The sequence below is a fragment of the Typopeltis vanoorti genome, chromosome 15 (assembly GCF_054136105.1).
Source record: "Typopeltis vanoorti isolate ZY-2024b chromosome 15, IOZ_Tvanoo_1.0, whole genome shotgun sequence".
Taxonomy (NCBI): Eukaryota; Metazoa; Arthropoda; class Arachnida; order Uropygi; family Thelyphonidae; genus Typopeltis; species Typopeltis vanoorti.
In genome coordinates, this window is record NC_143563.1 from 104136691 (window position 1) to 104154911 (window position 18221).

The window sequence follows — 18221 nt, forward strand, 5'->3', positions numbered from 1 at the left end:
TGCCACGTACCCCCAGGGGTACACGTACCACACTTTGAGAAGCACTGCTGTATTGGAATCAATGCATAGCTGAATTACCCATTACCCCCCCCCTCCAGAGCATAAGGTTCATGCTGACTATCCAAGTACATTTCTTGGATATGAATTCTCTGCCTAGTTTTACATTTTATAAATAATCAAATCTTTTACTTAATTCTTATTCTCTTTCCATTTCATTCATAGCTTAAGTTCCACTTGAAGATCTTAAAAAACCTTTAGACACAGCCTCAACACTGATTACTTTAAAACAGTTAGGGGAGGGGGTTAGCAAAATTAACAGCCTTCAGATTCACCTGCCATTTCCATCATATGCAAACCTAATTACACAGCATGTTGTATTTCCACTTTATGTGATACCACCTTAAACATCATATTGGCAGCACTATACAGATGATATACTAATCATTTGATTATTAATATGAAAGAACTACAGCATTTCCTCAATTAGTAATAACCAAAAAGTTCATTTTACCACAGATTTAGTAGATCTACCAGTTAAAAACCACTGATGATGATTGTTCATCACATATATCCAGACAGATGGAAGTATTCCCATTTGTCTGTGCATGCAGTTTCTAATCCCATGCAAAACAAAGCTATAATTGCACTTCAAACCTATCATGAAAACTCAAGTTGTATGATCACCAAAAGACAACTATCCACACCAAAAATATCCAGGTATGCACAAGATTACACATAATCATGGAACTGGAAATATCTAAACAGGAAGATCAGTAGAGTTTCACTCAGACTAGCAAATATCCAATATTCACCTTCACCCAAAGAATACACAGCAAGACTTAAGTCACATGTAGTGGTAGAAGGATATGAAATAGACTAGCATCTACATTCCAATTAAGAGCAAATATTATTGGGAGAATGCACTCAAGGAATCAAGAATTACAATTAATTGTAAGCAGTAGCAGGTGAAACTGTATTTAATCTAATAATCCAAGTTTCTAAGATGTGATTTTAGAAACTTAGGTTATACTAGTTTATACCTAAAAATGCGACAACTGAAAGATATGAGTTTGATGTGATTACATACATTTCAGAGTGATGATCTGGAAACTAATGCTTTGTTGATAATAAGTAATTAAGTGTCCTTTAATGTTTGTGCTACTTTCTGTGTAGGTATGCCAAAGAGAAGAATTAACAGTATGGCAAAATATTTCAGTTTTGTCTTAAGTTTAATCTGTTATGCCCTTACAACTTTAATAAAAGATGCCTCACATTCTAACCAACAATTCTCTTCTTATAATTGCATATATAAAATTGGCACAATGTTTTGAATGTTGTCTAATCATCATCAATACAGTAATAGAAGAAAATCCAACAGATTAAGCAAAATGCATTTAACCACTATACACATGACAATACCCACAAATCCCATAGTTTTTTTTTTTAAATACTTAAATGAATTTGAAGTTTGCAACTTCAAGATGAAAGATTTTCACACAGAACTGAAGCACTGTGGCGTGTTTTTCTTAAGCTCTCATCATGAAAATATGATGGATTAGAAAGGGCTGCAGTTTTATCAAAGTCAATAGTAGCATAGCTTTCAACTGTCTGACTGGGAGAGTTAGGAGAAGAATTAATAGTTGTAGGAGTTGGTGGAGACAGCGACTTATTTTGTAAATCCAAGTCTAAGACAATGTAATTCACATTTTTTCCCCCAATATCTTCTTTTATTTCGGTACTTTTTGATGGAGAAGTGAGATTGACATAATACTCATTACTGAAATTATCAGTTGTTGAACTTTGAAAATTACAACACAAATTTGAAATGTGGTCATCACTTGATAAGTTTGTTTTACCAGTGGTAAGCTCAGGTTTTATATTCATGTAAAAATGTTTGTTCTGTGATTTTGATGACTGTTCCTGCTTCAGAAGGTCATCAAGCTTTGTATAGTTAGCATCAAGGTTAGCACACCTAACAGTGCATCCTGCACAACATCTGAAATATGCAACAGGCTGAGGAGCAGTAGCAGAAGAATTCCCTGTGCTGCAAGTAACCGTTGAACCATTCATGTATCTGTGAATTGGATGATCTGCAATATATGTTGGATCTTTTCTACTTCCCTCACCAAACATCTGTTCATTAATATAATATGTGCTGCTATTATATGAGCAGATATAATTCTGGCTGGCCAACTCATCTGAATTTCCAAGTTTTGCTGATGAAATCCCATCTTCTTTTGACATTGCAGAATAAATACACATAATGCCATGGTTTGAGTTCTCATTTGTCCTTGCCTTGGAATCTGTTGAGGAATTGAGAGGTACTATTGGTTCAAGATATCCTGTACAGTCTAATATTGGTTCATCTAAACTACTATGTATGTGGTCATTAACAATGCTGCCAGCCACTGTAGTGGATAAATTTATTTGTTCCTCACGTCCTGGCACAGTCATCACATTTGTCGCTCTACTTCCACCAGTATTTTGGATATGTTCTTGAAGCACATTGAAGAGAATTTCAGCCCTCTGACATTTGAAAGCATAAATTCCAGGTCCTGTTGGACATCTTCGGCCACTTTCAAATGAAAATAACTCAGCATCAAATCCATAACGTCTGAGACTTTTCAAAGGCCACTGAATAGGAATCTTTCTTTTTTGATATAAGATGAGATCCGTTGATGTTACCTCAATTTTACCAGAATTCACTTGCCGGCCTTGGTCATCAATATTCCAAACCTGCAAGATAAAATCAGTAAAGGAGATTAAAAAATCATCTGTGTTTTTGACATAAATGGAATTATTTAGAAAATTTTCACTAAATGGTTTATTCATGGTTGATTTACTCTTAAAGTTACACTTATTAAAATTAAGTTTTCGATGTTAAAGAGACAGTGTCTTTGTTTGCCATGGCCAATGGAAGGATTTTAAGAAAGAGAGACAGACAATTTAAGCTCTAGTATATATACATTTGTTTATTTGAAAAGCAAAGTTTTTAAATTTTTGGTGTGTACCACAATGCTTAGTTTCCCAAACTGCACACAATGCTCACACCAATGATACATCAGAATCATCTTGGAAGTACATGTAATAAAAGATGAATAAGAAATTACAGTTGATTATATTTTATGACAGCAACTTTGAAGTAAGCTGTGACTTGACATCTACCCAAAGCCATTTGATAAAGTCAAAACTACAGGATCATAGCTCAGTAAACAATACAGTAAAGGTGACTGGTTTACTGAGTTTATAAAACATTTCCCCTCTAATATATATAAATCAATTTTATTTAAAGGAAAAGGAAGGAATTTAAACCATTCAGCACAACCATTTAATTATTAAGTCTGTAATTTTAAAATGTGATTTTTTTAATGAATTATCATTATAAAATAAACTAATAAAAAAATCTGTAAAATATGCATTCTATTCAGGTATACAAAGTGGATTAAAATCCTTCCATTGGCCATGGCAAACAAAGACACTGCCTCTTTAATATAAAAATTAAAAAACTTCATTCTTAATTTTAATAAGTGTAACTTGAAGAGTAAACCATTTAGTGAAAATTTTCTAAATAATTCTATCAGTAGTATGGAATTTCAATGACCTAGAATAACTAATCTAAATCATGATATGAAATAGCTATGTCATTACTTGACTGCAAATATAATCAGTGTGTGTGTATTTTTTTTTCCCAAAAACAGAAGAAATTTTAAGTATCTTATTTCCCCCCTGCCCTCTTAAAAAAAAGTGTTCTCAGAGATATATTGTGTCAAATATACCTGAGAGAAAGTAGCAGGATGATAGAAAGAAATATGTACTAGCTTGCTGCTTTAGTTTGCATAGCAGACAAGAAGTTTGTCGAAAAGCTCATGCATATCCTGACACATTCATTTCTAATTGGTGAAATGACTATAATTAACTTCTCTTGCCATCAAAAAAATGATAAAAGAATGAATAAAAAATTGTATATAATCCATTTAATCAGACAAATATAATTAAACTTAAGGCAAACGAACAAAAAAAAATGGCCTACTGTTATAACCTCAAATTTTACATTCATTTAAATCATATAGCATAAACTGATAATTTTTTTTTCCCAAAAACAAAAGAAATTTTAAGTATCTTACTTTCCCCCCCCCTGCCCTCTTAAAAAAAGTGTTTTAAATGAAGAAAGCAATTTTTGTCATTGTTTAATAGTGCTAAGCTACTATTAAATGATTTGACCACGAAATAGCAGTTCAGACTGCTATTAAGGTATGTATGATAATGTACCCTCAAGGGATATACAACATACTCTAATAATACCACATGATTAAGTTTTGCATTATTACTGATCTCCTATTAACAGTTTTCCTGCAATTTAGTCTATTACTTGTCAGCACTCTAATAGTGCCATATCTAATATTTCGATCTTATAAGGCCTCTCTGACTGAATCATTCTACCTAAATCTTTGTTTTTCTCTGTGTCTTTTAACTACCATCTTTGCATCCAACACCTGTTTTGCTAATATTTCCTCTCCTATTCTGTTTAAGTGATCATAGCACCTCACATTAGCTCTGCTCATACTTTCTTCAATGCTAATAATGTCAGGTTCCTTCTGAATATTTTCATTTTTAGTATGATTCTGTCATTGATGTCCTCGATTTACTTCCCTATTTTCTTCAGAATTCTCATTTGTGATATCTAGTCTCATCAAAAGCTTTATTTTGAATCAATTCTCAGATCCATAACTTAAAACTGATTTGAACACTATCTTTTATACTAGTAGCTTTACTTATTTATTCAAATGGAGTACCAGCTTTGCTTATTCTATTGTATATTTCTATATTTGATTTGTCATCTTCGCTAAAAACTGTGCCTACATTAACAGCTGAAATATTTTACTTCTATAGCATCTCCATTGAAATGCAGATTAAGTGTTCTGTATTCCTGCCTATTTTCATAGTTTTGTCTTTTTTTATTGTTAATTTTCATGCCAAATTTGTTACAGCTGTTATTCAATTTAGTGTTCTGTGTTCCTGGAGACATGTTTGGATGTGTTTAAGAGTACATCATTTACATAAAGCAAAGAGCTAAGTTTGATATCTCCAATTCTAGGTTTAATGCCACTTTCTTTCATAATGTGATTCACATAAATAGTGAATAAGAGTGGAGATGGCTTGCACCCTAATCTTACACCTGATTTTACATCAGAACCATCTTCCTATGTTTCCTTCAATTCTAACTGCTGACTTAGAATTGAAAGAAATGCAGGATATACAATAAACTAGACTACAACAAAACTGTAGCCATTCCATACATTAAAGGGATATCAGATAAAATAAACAGAATATTACAGAAATACAACCTTAATGCAACCTTTAAACCTGCAAAATTAAATAACTTATTCAATTCCTCCAAGGATCCACTTCCTCCACTGGCCGACCCTGGAGTATACCGTATTCAGTGCACCTGTAATTTGCCTTATATAGGTGAAACTGGATGCACAATTCCTATCCGAAATAAACGAACATAAATGGCACATTAAATTTAATAACTATGGTAAATCTGGCCTTTTTGATCACGTCCTGAATACCCTACATAGAATTGACTGGAAAGGCATTTGTTCATTGCATCACACCAAAACATGACAAATTTAAAGAGGCCTGTGAAATTCTAATCAACCACTCTAATCTTAATAATCATGATCATTCAAAAATCCAAAACTATAGAATCACACGTATACCACAGTAAAAATAAATTTGTTATGTATAATATATATACATATTATGTATATGCATTATTTACTGTGGTATACATATGATTCTATAATTATGGATACTCCACAGGTCTCATTATACATGTAAAAATTCGAAGAATATGGATGGTACATTTCTAAAAATAACCTTTGTTCATTATAATTAGGACTGTAGTAATCCAGGCCTTAATATAACTGGATCACTACTGCTGTATTAAAATTATTAATGTGAATTTATTCTCTGACCATGTTATAAGATATAGCTTTGATATAGGTATTTTCCCTACCCACACACACACAGAAGAGATCAAGCCAGAATATCGGTTGATCAAATCATTGTTACTTTGGCATAGTGTTTGAAATGTAATGTGGCTTGTCACTGTATATGTATACTCTAGATCAGTGTTTCTCAAACTTCAGATATCTGCATACCCCTTCTTAAATTTTCATTATTACCAAGTACCTCTAATTAATTAAAAAATAAATTAATTATGAAAAAATAAATTAATTTAAAATATTAATTAAAAGTAAATATCTATTTTATTTGAATTTATATGTTCATGTAAACAAAAAATATGATTTATTTTTAAATTTTGGTTCTCTAGAGATGTCAGACGACACACTCATCAATTTCATTTGATCCAGATGCAATATCAATGTTTTCTTGTTGCTTACAGCTACTTGTATTTGCTATATTGCTCTCTTTTGGGGGATTCATAATCCAATCTTTAACCAATGATCCATACGTAAGAATTTGAAAGCTTAAAAAAATACTATATTTACTCGAATATAGCTCTAACTGTGAACTGGATGATCTGCAATATATGTTGGATCTTTTCTACTTCCCTCACCAAACATCTGTTCATTAATATAATATGTGCTGCTATTATATGAGCAGATATTTAATCCCAAAATTAAAGCTAAAAAATCGTGTTGCGAGATACGTCCAGGAATTTTCGGAAACTAAAGTTTTCAGAAAAAAACTTAAAATGGTGCGACTTACCAAGATGCTCCTACTCGCTATCACTACTTTTGGTATAGAGAACAGTTTCTTTGTGTGCATCGTCAAAGTCATCTACCCAAATAGAGTCATTTTCTTTCCCATTATTTCAAGCAAAAATTACCAGTAATTTACGAGACTTGAGATATGTAGAGCAGTGAAGAACTGCATATGATTGGTGCGGTATTAACAAAAAATCATGCAAACCAAAGACAAATTAGCATTTCAACGGTTGAGTTGAAATGTTAATTCCCTTCAACCAAATTCCATAATATTTGAAACACATTCACTATATATTTAATTAGTTTTAACACGTTAACGATGGTGGTGGTGGTATCAAGCAAAACCATATGTTCCACTGGCAAAATATGGTTTTGCTTGAGCAGTTTCTGTTGGAGGGGGGAGGATGTGATTCATTAGTTAGTGCCGTTTTATCCCGGTTGTCTCTAATTGCACTGTTTGTTGAAAAATATAATGACTCCTTTAATTATGCATAACCGAAAATTGCCACGTATCCCTGGGGTATGCATACTACACTTTAAGAAACACTGCTCTAGATGATAACGTTAATATGAAGGTTGAAACGTCAGGAAATTATTCTTAATGTGATTGTAGTCTCCATAATTTATGAATATGGATGTACCCCATATAACTATAGCATTTTTAAAAGGTTTTCTTTGGATACCTTGTTGAATGCCTTTTTTCAGATCTACAAAACTAAACTACTGATACTTATTATATTTCCATGATATATGCCATAAAGTAAAAATCTGATCTTGCTTCTATTTGGCCTGAATCCAGCTTGTTTTCTCCAAGTTTCTCTTCCAGATTTTCTTAGCCTCTTCTAAAAGTATGCTTGAATAAACTTTTCATAGATGGGAACTATAAGAGCTCCATTCCAATCATCTGGAATCTTATCTTATGAGTGGTAGCCAGTGAATAATGTTTATACCTCCATATTTGAACATTTCTAATCCAATACCATCTACCCCCAGCTGCAATTTTACACTTTTGATAAATTTTCGACCTCAAGTATTGATATTATCATCATCAAATTCCTCACAAGTACCCTCAAGGGGTATACAGGATATGATAGTACTGCATGAAAAATTTAAATCATTACTAACTTCCTATCTACAATTTTCCTCCAAATCAGTCTGTTACTTATCAAGACTCCAACATTATCAGATCTTATATTTCTATCATCTAAGACACTTTGTACCATATCAATCCAGCCATATCTTGGTCTGGGTCGCTTTCCTACCAACCTGGCAGAGAACACTAGCTTTGCTAATCTCTCCTCGCCCATTCTGTTTAAGTGACCATACCACCTGAGATTAGCTCTGCTAAAGAATTCCTAAATGCTGACAATGTTTAGTTCTTTCCTAATATCCTCGATTTTAATATGATATTGCCATTGATGCCATCTGTTCATGCCTCTAATCTTTCTCAGAACTCATATCTGTGGTCCCTAGTCTTTGGTCAAATGTTTTGCTTCTGACCCAGCTCTCAGATCCATAAGATAAAACTGGTTTGAACACTGTCTTGTATACAGCTACTTTAGTGTTAGGACTAATTTCTCTCTTATTCCATATGAATTTATTCAATTGACTTCCTACCATACCAGCTTTGTTGATTCTGTTGTCTATTTCCATATTTAATTTACGATCTTCACTAAAAATCGTGCCTAAGTAGCTGAAATGTTTTACTTTTTCCACAGGTTCTCCATTCACAACACAGTTGACATTTTCAATGATTCTGCCTATTTTCATTGTCTTTGTCTTTTTATTGCTGACCTTCATACCATATCTATTACAACAGTTATTCAATTTAGTCAGGGAATCTTGCAAACTTGTAGCGGATTTATTTAGAAGTATAACATCGTCAGCATAAAGCAAAGTGCTGACATTAACATCTCCAATTCTGATATCATGTTTAATACCACTTTCCTTCATAATGTGATCCATATAGATAATTATTAACGGAGGGGATAATGTACATCCTTGTCTCACACCAGATTTAACATTAAATCATCTTCCTGTACTTCCTTCAATTCTAACTGCTGACTTGCAACTCAAATAAAGACTAAGTATTGCTTGATATAATGCCCCATTGACACCATATAACTGTCATCATCATCAAATTCCTGACATGTACCCTCAATGGGTGTACAGGATATGATAGTACTACATGAAAAAAAATTACATCATTATTAATTTCCTATCTACAATTTTCCTCCAAATCAGTCTGTTACTTGTCAAGACTCCAACATTATCAGATCTTATATTTCTATCGTCTAAGGCACTTTGTACCGTATCAATCCACCTATATCTTGGTCTTCCTCTGGGTCGTTTTGCTGCCAACCTGGCAGAGAACACTTGTTTTGCTAATCTTTCCTCGCCCATTCTGTTTAAGTGACCATACCACCTGAGATTAGCTCTGCTAACGCATTCCTGGATGCTGACAATGTCAAGTTCTTTCCTAATATCCTCATTTTTAATATGATATTGCCATTGATGCCATCTGTTCACACCTATAATCTTTCTCAGGACTCGTATATCTGTGGTCTCTAGTCTTTGGTCAAGTGTTTTACTTCTGACCCAGCTCTCAGATCCATAAGTTGAAACTGGTTTGAACACCGTCTTGTATACAGCTAATTTAGTGTTCCGACTAATTTCTCTCTTACTCCATATGAATTTATTCAATTGACTTTCCACCATACCAGCTTTGCTGATTCTGTTTTCTATTTTTATATTTAATTTACCATCTTCAGTAAAAATCGTGCCTAAGTAGCTGAAATGTTTTACTTGTTCCACAGGTTCTCCATTCACAACACAGTTGACATTTTCAATGATTCTGCCTATTTTCATTGTCTTTTTATTGCTGACCTTCATACCATATCTATTACAACAGCTATTCAATTTAGTCAGAGAACCTTGCAGACTTGTAGCGGATTTATTTAGAAGTATAACATCATCCGCATAAAGCAAAGAGTTGACATTAACATCTCCAATTTTGATATCAGGTTTAATATCACTTTCCTTCATAATGTGATCCATATAGATAATGAATAACAGAGGGGGTTAATGTACATCCTTGTCTCACACTAGATTTAATATTAAACCATCTTCCTGTACTTCTTTCAATTCTAACTGCTGACTTACAACTCAAATAAAGACTAAGTATGTGTTAGAGTGAATGCGAACCAATCTAGGAATATTTCCTGAACCTGAATAAACTCATCTTATAGGATACTGGCTGGTGCAGCATAAAAATATAAATTTGCCAGTGTCCGAAAAGGAATCATTCCTAGGTAGGGTCAAATTAGGCACACACAAAAAAAATATATATATATATATAAAGGAGGAGTTTGTATGACTAATAAGATAATAGAAAAAACATAAAAGGAATAAGATAAATATACAACAAAATGGCATTTTAACACTAACATACAAGGGTTGTTTGAAAAGGTAAAGAATAATTTTTTAATTGGAAAAAATCACCTTTATTTCTCGACATAGTCTCCATTGAGGTCTACACATTTGGTCCAACGAGGTTCCAATTTTTTCATCCCATCTAAAAAGTAGGATTTGTAAAATTGTGCAAAATAGTCATTGACAGCCTTGATGGTATCCTTGTTCAAAGAAAATTTTTTTCCCACCGAGCCAAATTTTTAAGTTTGGGAACAAAAAGTCACACGGGACAGAGAATACTGCGGATGTGGAACCAATTCGAACCTCAATTTGTGCAATTTTGACACTGCGAAGGGCGATGTGTAGTCACAATGTCAAATATTGCAATGGGACGGTGCACTGTCTTGATAAAAGAGCACTTTTTTTTGCACCAATCTTGGTACTTTTTTCTTCCGTTCTTCTCTTAAATGGTCCAACAATGACACATAATAGACTCCTGTTATTGTCTTACCCTTTTCCAAAGTCTATCATGATAATTCCTTGGGAATCCCAAAAAACAGTGGCCACACCTTCCCAGCTGACAAAATGGCCTTTGCTTTTTTTTTGATGCTCTTTCACCGGGCATTGTCCACTGTTTTGACTGCTGCTTGGATTTCAGGTGTGTAGTGGTGGATCCAAGTTTCATTTACAGTCATGAATCGATGCAAAACATCCTGGGAATTGAGATTAAACATCGCCAAACACTGCGCTGAAATGTCTTTTCACATGCATTTTTGATCGAAAGGCAACAATCGTGGCACCCATTTTCACGCACACAGCTTTTTCATGTGCAATTTTTCATGCAGGATATTATATATCCATTCAGTTGAGATACCTACAATCTCAGCAATCACACGCACTTTCACTCAGTGGTCTTCCATAATGATACCATGGATTTTGTCAATAATTTCCTTCATAGTGACCTCAGTCAGGCGTCCGGAGTGCATTTCATCTTCGATGGACTTACGACCATGTTTAAACTAATGTATCCGAAAATAAATAGTCTTTAATGATGGTGCAGATTCCCCATGAACTGCATCTAACTCGGCTTTGATTTGTGAGACCGTCCACTTCTTCAAATAAGTGTTTTATCACTGCACGAAACTCGTTTTTGTCCATTTTTATGAAAAATGCAAACATTTTTAAATGTTTGCCAAATTACAACTACGTGTCGCACATGGCTAAAATTTTGCCAGGGGTCATGAAAAAGATGACACATGCCAACACTGGTATGAATGAACGAATTGTGTCGCTGTCTATTGGAAATTTACCAAACTTTTCAAACAGCTCTTAAATAAAGTTGATCAGTTTATTTGGGTTCATTGCTCTCTGCCAATGGAAGTTCATATGGAGGAGGTGAAAAAGACAAATTTACTGTGGGAAGATCCATAATGGCTCAGCTCACAAAGATCACAGTGGTTAGAACCATAGTCTTTTCTATGGTTCTTTATGGCTTAGAGTGTTGAACACTGAAAGAGAGAATTAAGAAAATCAATGCTTTTGAAATGTTGGCTAGAGAAGGATGCTTTGAATTCCTTAGACAAAGAAAAGACCCAACCTGAGCATCAGTGGTCAACAGAATTTTGAAATGAGTCTCTGCAACATGGTGCATCAAAGAATCCTCAAATATTTTTCACACCTTAAGAAGAGAGGACTGAAAAACTCTTCATGTAGGGCAAGATGCCAGGGGCTAGAAGAAGAGGCAGGCCCATGGGGGAGATGTATGTATCAAATTCCTGCTCTAGCTGAACTAAGGTTGGAGAATGTCAGAAGACAGACAGGTGGGAAAAAAACTAATGAATCAGATCATAAGTCCTCAGCCATGGGAAGAGTGACTAGAGTGACATAAGAAATAAAAAAAATTAATTTCTTTTTTTTTCCTCTTCTTTTAATTTCATTCATTTGGTTTATCTTTTTATTATAAATTTTTATTTAGATTTTACATATTTTCCATATATACATATTTTAATAAACTGTATAAATTTTAGTGAAGGATGTGCATTCTGCACCAGATTCTGACTAAAACGTTACAGACAGCATAAACAATGGGAGTTATGAATTACAACCATTACTTTCACTTCACAATTGTTAACTGGTAGATAACAAAAAATAGGCCATCCTAGTGGTGCCAAAATGCTCAGTGTAAATAGCAATTAAATAACTATTGATTCTCAAAAATAAAGGTGTTCAACTGCCATGAAGTTTAAGTAATAAAGTGTAAAGAACGTGATTAAAAAACTTTCATCTGTCATATGTTACAAAAAATCAATATTAGCATTTAAATTTATAATCATATATTTTATCTGGTGTATTGATAATATCTTGGATTTAAATATCAAAATGTCTTAAAATTTACATACAGCAGTAATAAATATTGTGAATGGCAATTCTGGGTATAAATTTTTTTTTTCATCTGGGGTAAACAAATTCAATGTGAATTCCACATATGCTCCAACATTTCCGGAGTAACTGAAACTGCAACATATCTCACTATGTCTTCTAACTCTTGTAGTGAAGTAAATTTTTTAATATGTGCACTCAGTCTTTTACTTAACCCCACAAAAAAAAAATAATAATAATTAAGTTTGTGTGAGGTCAGGATTATGAGGTGACTAGAAAAACATTCCTTTTGTACACAACACCTATTCTGGAAATGGACATCCAAGGTCAGATAGTCTGTAGACTTATGTTTATGACTGCCATATCCTGCAAAAATATACAAGTATGTTTTTCTTTTTTTTTGCAGAACCCTTAAACAAATTTTGAGGGATGGTATGTAAAATATGCTTGTGACATGATAGTAGAGTAGCTGACTCAGAGTAATGTATGGAGGTGATAAGACTAAGGTCCGTGGGGATATATTTCAGCTTCTGTTTAACTTGTACAGTACTAATGATAATGTGATTAGTCTGGATAATAATTTACAATTATGCAAAATACACTTGTGACATGGATAGCAGAGTGGTTGACTGATAAAGTATCAGAAGTATCAGATAGTAATGTATGGAGGTGATGATTCTAAGGCTAGTGGGATACTTGGACTTCTATTTAACTTGATTTAATTCAATTATCCAGACCAATCCCATATCATTACAGTAGTAATGATATGGGGCTGGGCTGGATAATAATTTACAATTATTTACAGATGATGCAAAGTTAGTGAGTGATATGGGACATTTCCAGCAAAGAATCCATGCAGGATGATCTGAACAAACTGTTTCTAGTTCTATGGACAAATGACAATGAATAACAGTCCAGGAATATTATATTAATGGTACATTCATGTTACACTTTAATGGAATAATTGTACTGCACAAAGAGAAATAATTAAACCTGTTGTTTAATTATTTCTCTGTGTGGTAAATTATTCCAAAGTGCAACATGAATGTAAACTAGCACCTAAGTCTAAAGACTTGTATAAAATGGTAATTTGCTATAAGTGGTCATTTCAGCTAGGGGTGATGGTAGACACAAAGTTAAAGTTTAGGGGATATGTTGCCAACATGGTTAAATTATCACATTGGATAACTACAATTTTGAAGAGGAACACTAACTTGTAGGAATAAGTAATTTATTTTGTCCCTGTACAAGACTTTGATAGAACACATATTGACTACTTGAGCTCGGATGTACCTAGATTCTGAAGTCAAGAGGAAACAAGGGGGAAAGATCCAGTTGATGGCAATCAGATGATATTTAGCTTATGGAATTTGTGTGTATGAGAAAAGATTGAGGAAATATGACTAGAAGCTGCTAAGTGTGTGTCCTGACCACACACTTAGCAGCTTCTGTTTTCTAAATTCAAGAACTAATTTAGGACCAGGTTTTTCTCATGGAGTATGGTGAGTGCCTAGTGGAATGGGAGTGTATGGTATATACGTGCGTCTTTGGTGAATGTGTTCAAGGAAAGATATGACAGGTATTTAAGTGAGTAAGTGGGCTCGTTTCGTAATAAATCCTTTAACTCCCTATTGGAGGATATGTATAATATATCTGGCCTAAGGGACTGCACATATAATAGGCTGAGGAGAATGTGGTCTTTTAAAGCTTGAGTAATAGATGAGATGACAGGAAATATATGATAGAAACACTGACATCTGCTCATGCATGTGTTGTGTGGCAATGGGCTACTTTTGCAATGCATGTGTTCAAAGAGATACATGATAACTATTTAAATTGAACTGGAAGAGGTCCTCCATCATGCATTCTTGATTCACTGGAGAACATTGCATAACATCCTATCCTCCAGGCATGGAGGATGTTTTTTTGCACTTTAGAACTCTGCAACACTCTGCAAATCGTCCTCTAAAAGATTCAGAGATTACATCAAATAATTCAATTTATTCTTAGATCAGTTCATTTTAAGACAGCTAGATGGCAGCCTCTTTTTAGTATACAAAAACAAAATTAACGAAGTGAGATACATTGATGCTAAGTCTACACAAGAAACAGTTACCATATAACTGTAGAGTATTAAATAGCTTCTCTCTTGGCACCTTGTTATATGCCTTTTCCAGATTGACAAAACTTAAGTTTTGTCAATCTGGAAAAGTCAAACTCAGTAGGGAAATATGTCTTTTATTCTAACATTCAGTTTTAATTCCCTTTTTATATATGGGTACTATTAGAGCTCTACTCCAATCATCAGGAATTCATCCCTCTGTCCAGGCCTTCTGAACTATGAAGTGCAGCCACTGTAAGACTTTTATACCACCATATATCAGCATTTCTGGTCGAATATCATCTACTCCTGCTGCCTTTCCACATTTCAAGCCTTTGATGGGTTTTTCAACTTCAAGTATGGATATGTATTCCTGAGTGTATACCTGTTGAGTGTTTTTTACCACTGTGCTATCACTGCTTGTTTCATTTAGCAATTTCTCGAAATAATTACTCCATGCTTCAAGGATATCTTTTTCTCCTGTTTTCATATCACCTTTATCATCTCTAACTCCTTTTACAGCACTCTTTCCTCCATTTCTAAGCTTCTTCAACAACATCCAGAATATCATACCACCTTCTTGATATATATTTTCTATGTTCTTGCGAAAGTCCTCCCATGACTTTTGTTTAGCTAGTTTTACACGGTGTTCAGCTTTCTTACATTTGTCTCTGTATTCTCTAAGATCACTTATTTAAACAAGCTGACTTATTTGCCAGGTACTTTTGATATGCTTTCTTCTTTTCCTTCACTGCCTCTTTAACTTCCTATGTCCACCATAGAGTTCTGATTTTTCTATCCTTGCAGACAACCTCACCAGATGCCTCTCTGGCTGAATCAATCAGGGTTTTCTTCAAGGCTTGCCACTGAATCTCCAAGGTTTAGTTCCTGTTCTCAAACTCTTTCATTTTTTCTTCAATAATCTTTGTGCATTTTAGTCTACAGTTCACATCTGAGAGCTGCTCAGATGTGAACTGTAGACTAAAATACACAAAGATTATTGAAGAAAAAATAAATAAAATGATGGTATTCGTGTTATTATTATTACAGGCAACTCCAAGGAGTCCATAGACCCATCGAAGGAGGCCCTAACATCATGTCAATAACAACTATTCGACATTCACACAGTAGCTATCATACTTTTGCCTTGAACTCATTTATAGTCATGGCACCCAGAACAGACTCTTGCAGCTTATTCCACTCATTCACCATGCTCCAAGTAAAAAACCCAGCTCTAACACCCTTGTTAACCACACTCTTGCCTAGCTTCCATGTATGGCCCCTAGTCCTCCCAATACCAGTCCTATTCTCAAAAATATTTTCTGAATTAATCTTATAGAAACCCTTCAGTAATTTGAATGTTTCAATCATATCCCCCCCTTTTCCGGCTATCAACCAATTTCTGTAACTCGCAAATCTTCAGCCTGTTCACATAAAGTTCATTCCATAGACCTACTATCATCTTGGTCACTCATCTTTGGATCCTCTTCACCTCCTCCCCATCCAGAAGAAACCCTGGCACCCATACCTGGGCACAGTAGTCTAGATGGGGTCTTATCAATGCTCGATACAGAGGAACAATAACCTGTTTGTCTCTGCTTGTTAAAGTATTTTTCAGCAACCAAGTGATTTGATGAGCTGATTTAGCCACTTTTTGCAATGTGTCCCCTAAACTTCAACTCCCTATCCACCAACACTCCCAAATCCCTGGCCTTGTCAATCTCCTGGAGTACAGTTCCACCAATGTGATATACTGCTGCTAATCTTTTCACCCCAAAACATCTCCAAACTATCCAAATCATCCTGCAAAATTTTTAGATCCTGTGCACTCACTATTGCTCTACCCATCCTTGCATCATCAGCAAACAAGTGAACACTTCCTCTCAGATCCTTTCCTATATCGTTAATGAACAAATTGAAAAGTAGTGGTCCAAGAACAGAACCTTGCGGCACACCACTAGTCGCAGGCCGTCTTTTGGACTCTACTCCTGAATAAACCACTCTCTGATATTTCTCCATCAACCACCCTCCTATCCATCCCCATATGCTGCAGTTTACTGATTAGAATTCCATGTGGTATCCTGTCAAAGGCCTTAGCAAGATCCAGTAGAATCACTGTAAACCCATTACCCTTATCCAGTTCAGCTGTCACTGTGTTATAAAACGTGAACAAGTTACTGAGGCATGATCTATCCTTCACAAAACCATGTTGTCCCTCATACAGTATCTCATTTTCATCTATCCAATCCTGTATTTTTCTCTTGACTATTTTCTCCAAGACCTTGACAATGATTCCTGATATGCTGATCGGTCAGTAATTTAGAACAGCAGTCTTGGAACCTCCTTCCTGCATGGCTAATGTTCTTTTATAATCCGCTTTTGCTTTTCTTACCACACTCTTTACCCTTCTGGCCTGCGCTTTATACCGTTCATGTGCCTGCCAGTCACCTTTCTCCTTAAATTCCCTCCACAGTTGTTTCTTTTTTTGCAGGTCAAGCTCAATGGTGTTATTCATCCATTTAACCCCTACATGATTTATTATTCGGACTCTAGGTATACAGTCAGCCATTGCCTCCTGCAAACACTTCTTAACTGCCTCCCATGCACTATCAGCATTCAGCCCTTGCAGTTTTACATGCCATGGCACTGGACCAATCAAACTCCTAAGCTTTCATACTTACCAGCCCGATAATTCCACATGTACCCTGTCTTAATTGTAAATTCCACAACTTTAGCCACCTCCCAAGTCAAGACCCTATGATCACTCTCACCAATTGGTGGCAACGTGGTCATATTCGTTACACAGCCAAATTCTCAGATGCAATTACTAGGTCAAGCACTCTCTGACCCCTAGTATTTTCCATTACATGCTGTCGCAGATAGTTATCCCTTAATAACCGCATAAAATCCAATTCCTTCCTCCCATATGTCTTCTCCTCCTTACAATCAATGTTACCATAGTTGAAATCTCCTATAACCTGGTCTATAGCAGCATCCAATTCTTTTTTTTATTCTGCTAGCCTCAATCTCACACCAAATAGCCTCAAATGTGCTCTTTTCTCTATCCTGAGGTTCAACTTCTATTCTCCTTGGCTGTAGCTCATCAGCTATCATCAATAACACTCCTCCCCCCATTTTATTCTCCCTGTCACTCCTGAACACACTATACCCCTCACATTCAATCCCACTAGCTATATCATCTTCTGTCAGCCATGTTTCACTAATGCCAATAACCTGTGGCCTGGAAGTGCCAACCAAGGCCAAAAATTCTTCCTTGTTGTTCCTAATACTTGTGGCATTAGTATACATGAACTGCAGAGGCCTATTTGTCCCATCCCTATTTTGATGCCTTATACTAACAATTCCATTCTGATTTGTTGTCCTTCATACTTACTCGGGCATATTACACACATTCATACACACAACTGTCTCCCTAAAGTCTGCATATCTACTCCCCCCCCCCCAATAACTCTAGTCTCCCTGATTCTGCACATCCACTTCCATTTCATTCAACACCTTTTCAAGTCTCCATACACCAAATCCATTCAAATGCAAACCATCAATCTTATATAAATCTTTTCGCCCATCGAACT

At 35.0% G+C, this 18221-nt stretch overlaps 1 protein-coding gene across 1 annotated transcript in view; it reads right to left on the minus strand.

Annotated features, from left to right (window-relative positions):
- Positions 1–1210: 1210 nt before the first annotated feature.
- LOC150099048 (uncharacterized) overlaps positions 1211–18221 on the minus strand; it is an 88222-nt gene continuing 71211 nt past the window's right edge. The window contains exon 3 of the mRNA XM_090405224.1: positions 1211–2736. Coding sequence (XP_090261350.1) covers positions 1477–2736 — 1260 coding nt within the window. The 3' untranslated portion in view covers positions 1211–1476. The remainder of the gene's footprint in view (positions 2737–18221) is intronic.